This window comes from Mastomys coucha, unplaced genomic scaffold, assembly GCF_008632895.1.
Source record: "Mastomys coucha isolate ucsf_1 unplaced genomic scaffold, UCSF_Mcou_1 pScaffold20, whole genome shotgun sequence".
NCBI classification, from domain to species: Eukaryota; Metazoa; Chordata; class Mammalia; order Rodentia; family Muridae; genus Mastomys; species Mastomys coucha.
The window spans coordinates 60,118,158-60,121,740 of record NW_022196903.1 but is presented as its reverse complement, the minus strand read 5'-3'; the positions used below and the strand labels follow the sequence as shown (position 1 = coordinate 60,121,740).

At 40.2% G+C, this 3,583-nt stretch overlaps 1 protein-coding gene across 1 annotated transcript in view; it reads right to left on the bottom strand.

The window, feature by feature from the left end:
* Positions 1-3,583, bottom strand: part of Prdm5 (PR/SET domain 5) — a 184,962-nt gene that overhangs the window by 43,725 nt on the left and 137,654 nt on the right. The window contains exon 13 of the mRNA XM_031382082.1: positions 1,050-1,135. Within this exon, the coding sequence (XP_031237942.1) occupies positions 1,050-1,135 (86 nt within the window). The remainder of the gene's footprint in view (positions 1-1,049; positions 1,136-3,583) is intronic.

Genomic DNA, 3,583 nt, shown 5'->3' with positions numbered 1-3,583 from the left:
AAAAAAAAAAAAAGAAATTTCTTCCTCTTCTGCAATAAGTCTAGGTTTGTGTCAAGTTGACAAAAACAAACCATCACAACAATTCTCTGAACATAACTTACTTTGTAAACAATATCAAAAAACTGTTGGTAATTTTTTGCTTTTACAAATGATCAGTTTTCAATATGTGGGTCCTGGGAATCCACCTCAAGTCACCCATCCCTCAGTATGTGCCCATACCTGCTGAGCTGAGCCATTTCACAAATCCTAGAATAATTCTTCAACTGGTTTAGAATTAACTTAAGCCTCTTTAATGTTCATTGTGAAAATAAGCACCTTGAATAGTATGTATTTAAATTATATTATGATAAATTATAATACCTATTTAATCTTTTACATCTTACATTGTAGTTTATACATAGCTATTCTCTCTCTCTCTCTCTCTCTCTCTCTCTCTCTCTCTCTCTCTCTCTCTCTCTCTCTCTCACTTTCACTCCTTTTGCTAGACAATGTCTTGATTGCAAGCTGGTTCCAGATCCCTATCTAGCTAGGGACTTGAAGTCCTTCTTCTCCAGCCAACCCCTCCAGAGTTCCAGGGCTGTAGGCACTTGTACTGGGCAGTAAGCAGAGGAACACATGTGAACACAGGACAGCTGGCACATAACACTTTTAAAACACATGAGCCCGAAGCTTGCATGTGGAAGGGGTATATATAACAGAACAATGCAGTGAGATGGAGTAACAGCTCAGAAAGAAATGACACATTGTATGAGGTACACCCAGGAACTCATTCAGCTGCACTTAGCATGTTCTCTACAAGAGACATTTTCTAGGACTAAAATATTGGCAGTTTGGCATCTTGCATATTGACTCAAAGTCAAAAAGTTAGGACTCTTTGGGGTTTGGGTTGCTTTCCATTGGCTTTTCTTTTAAAGTTTACCTTCAAATTCTACCATAGATGTTGATATAACTTCAGTTATAGCACTTTTTTCATGTGACATTAAATGTTTCCTTTAGAATAGATATGGCTTTCTTATCATCAATAGAAATGAGACAGAATATGGTCTTACCCTGGTGTGAGTACGAATGTGCATCTTCAGTCCATCATTTTTACTGAATCCTTTTTCACAGTATGGGCATTGATAGGGACGCTCACCTACAAATAAGAAAGCGTCCATGTCAGAGAAATGTAACCCAGCAGGACATCTTCAGAGCCACTTCTCCTCACAAGGGCTCACTGCTATGGAGGTGGTACAGGCACAGCTGGGCAGGAGAAGCACCACAGTACAGAAAGCATATACTATGGTGTTCCCTCTAGCCCAACACGGCCAACACCTAGAAACCATCAAGTAGCCCAGGGGTTACTGCACGGCCTTCGAATCTATGAGTCCAAGTAAGTGCACTAATTATGAGACCTTGTAAAACTATTTTGTATCAATCTGTTCTATGACCACTCTCCTCATTATGAAGGTCTTTAACTTGTTTTTTTTATAACTTCACTGATAAAAGTTTCATATAAATAAAACTGGATCACATCCACGCATTTCAGAAAGAGCCTATAAAGCATATTAAACATAATCATTGGTATTTAATCTACATAACAACTAATCCACACTTTTTATATATAGCCAAATAGCTCTAAATTAAGGCTGTAATTTAGAAAATTGAAAGAATGTTTTTCAAGACAAGGAAGACCATGCATGCATATATCCCTTCCAGCAAAAAAAACCAAACTCCTATTTGAAAATGATAAAATGGGACAAAGCCTAATATGTAAAAAGAATTCAAGGCTGTACTCATCAAAGCATCATTATTTGCAATAATAACATAGGTCCAAATCACCAGCTTCCTTTATTCTTCCTTAAACAATAGACACACATGGCAAACATTACAAGATGCTAGACACTTGCTACAGTCCAAGATCAGTAAAATGAAGTTTAAAAAAAATGTCCTCAGCAACTATAAAATTCTGTGTTTCCTTGCCACGGGGCCAGGGCTGTATGAGAGTTCTTCTCTTTTTTTGATTCAACTTGAGCATCCCATGAATTATTCCAATGGCCCCACTAGGGCAGCAACAAGCTCTTTTTTGTTCAACCTAACCTTTTTTTCCCAGAAGAGGCTCTACTTCACCTCCCCCATCTCTTCACTGCCTCATGAGATGAGACTCAAGACTGACCTAACTTACCATAGGAATAACCATGTGCTAGAAGCTCCAGTAGAGTGGCATTTTCCAGTTTAAGGGAATCACTTTAGGCATTGTTTAAATTACAACCTCAGAATGACAGGATCAAAGTAAGGATCAAAGTATGGTTTCACTGGCACCATAATATGGTTGTAACCATATATAAGGGAAAGAAAATATAAGCAGCAGTACCAGCCAACACAAGAACAGGTATCTTTAAAGAACTTTATAAGTTTACCAACCATTGTAAGAGAAATAGACCTTTTACACTAGCCAGTACACATAGAATACATGAAGTAATAATTATGACTGTAGAACATTTAGCTTTTCATGGAAGAATAAAGAATTATAACTTCTAATTTTCTTTTTTTTTTTTTTTTTGGTTTTTCTAATTTTCACATGAAGATTATAATTATGTTGACTCAATCTGGTCTCTGATTCACTTGGACTTGAATTTTGTGCAGGGTAATAGATATAGATCTATTTGCATTCTTTAACATAAATACACTGAACCTGATAGAAAAGTAAGTGGGGAATAGCCTTGAACACATTGGCACAGGAGACAACTTCCTAAACAGAACACCAACAGTATAGCCATTAAGATCGACAATTAAGAAATGGGACCTCAACTGGGACCAGCGGGACTAGGCACACAGGAACTCTGCCAGCCCAGTGACTTGGGTTCCTTCCCATCTGTCTGGGCTGGGGTCCAGAGCAGACCTAAGGGCCCAAGTTCTGCAACCCGTCCCACAACACCCAGAGGAAGCTCCACTCCCAGGCGCACTGACACACTAAGGATCAGAGAGTAGACCTTGGGCGCCAGCTCCGCAGCCAGTTTCACAACACCCAGAGGAAGTTCCACTCCCAGGGGTTCTGACACACCCAGGATCAGAGGTAAGCAGGAACCAACATCTGTCCCAAAACTGGGAATACCTGGGACCAGCGGGATCAGGCACTTAGGAACTCCACCAGCCTAGTGACTCTGGTTCCTTCCGGTCTATCTGGGTTAGTGTTCTGAGCAGACTTTGGGAACAAGCTCTGTAGCCAGTCCCACAACAAACAGAGAAAGCCACACTTCTAGGTGATCTAACAAGCCCAGGATCCCAGGATCCCAGAATCACAGGATCATAGAGGCAGCTTGACTCTGAGGAGTCCTGACACAACCAGGATCACAGGAAGGACAGGCTCCAGTCAGATTTAGCAAGGGCAGGTAGCACTAGAGTTAACCAGATGGCGGGGGGCAAGCATAAGAAAATAAAGAACACAAACCAAGGTCACTTGCCATCATCAGAACCCAATTCTCCCACCATAGCAAGTCCTGGACACACCATCACAATGGAAATGCAAGATTCATATCTAAAATCACTTATCATGATGATGATACTGGACCTTAAGAAAGACATAAATAGCACCCTCAAAGAA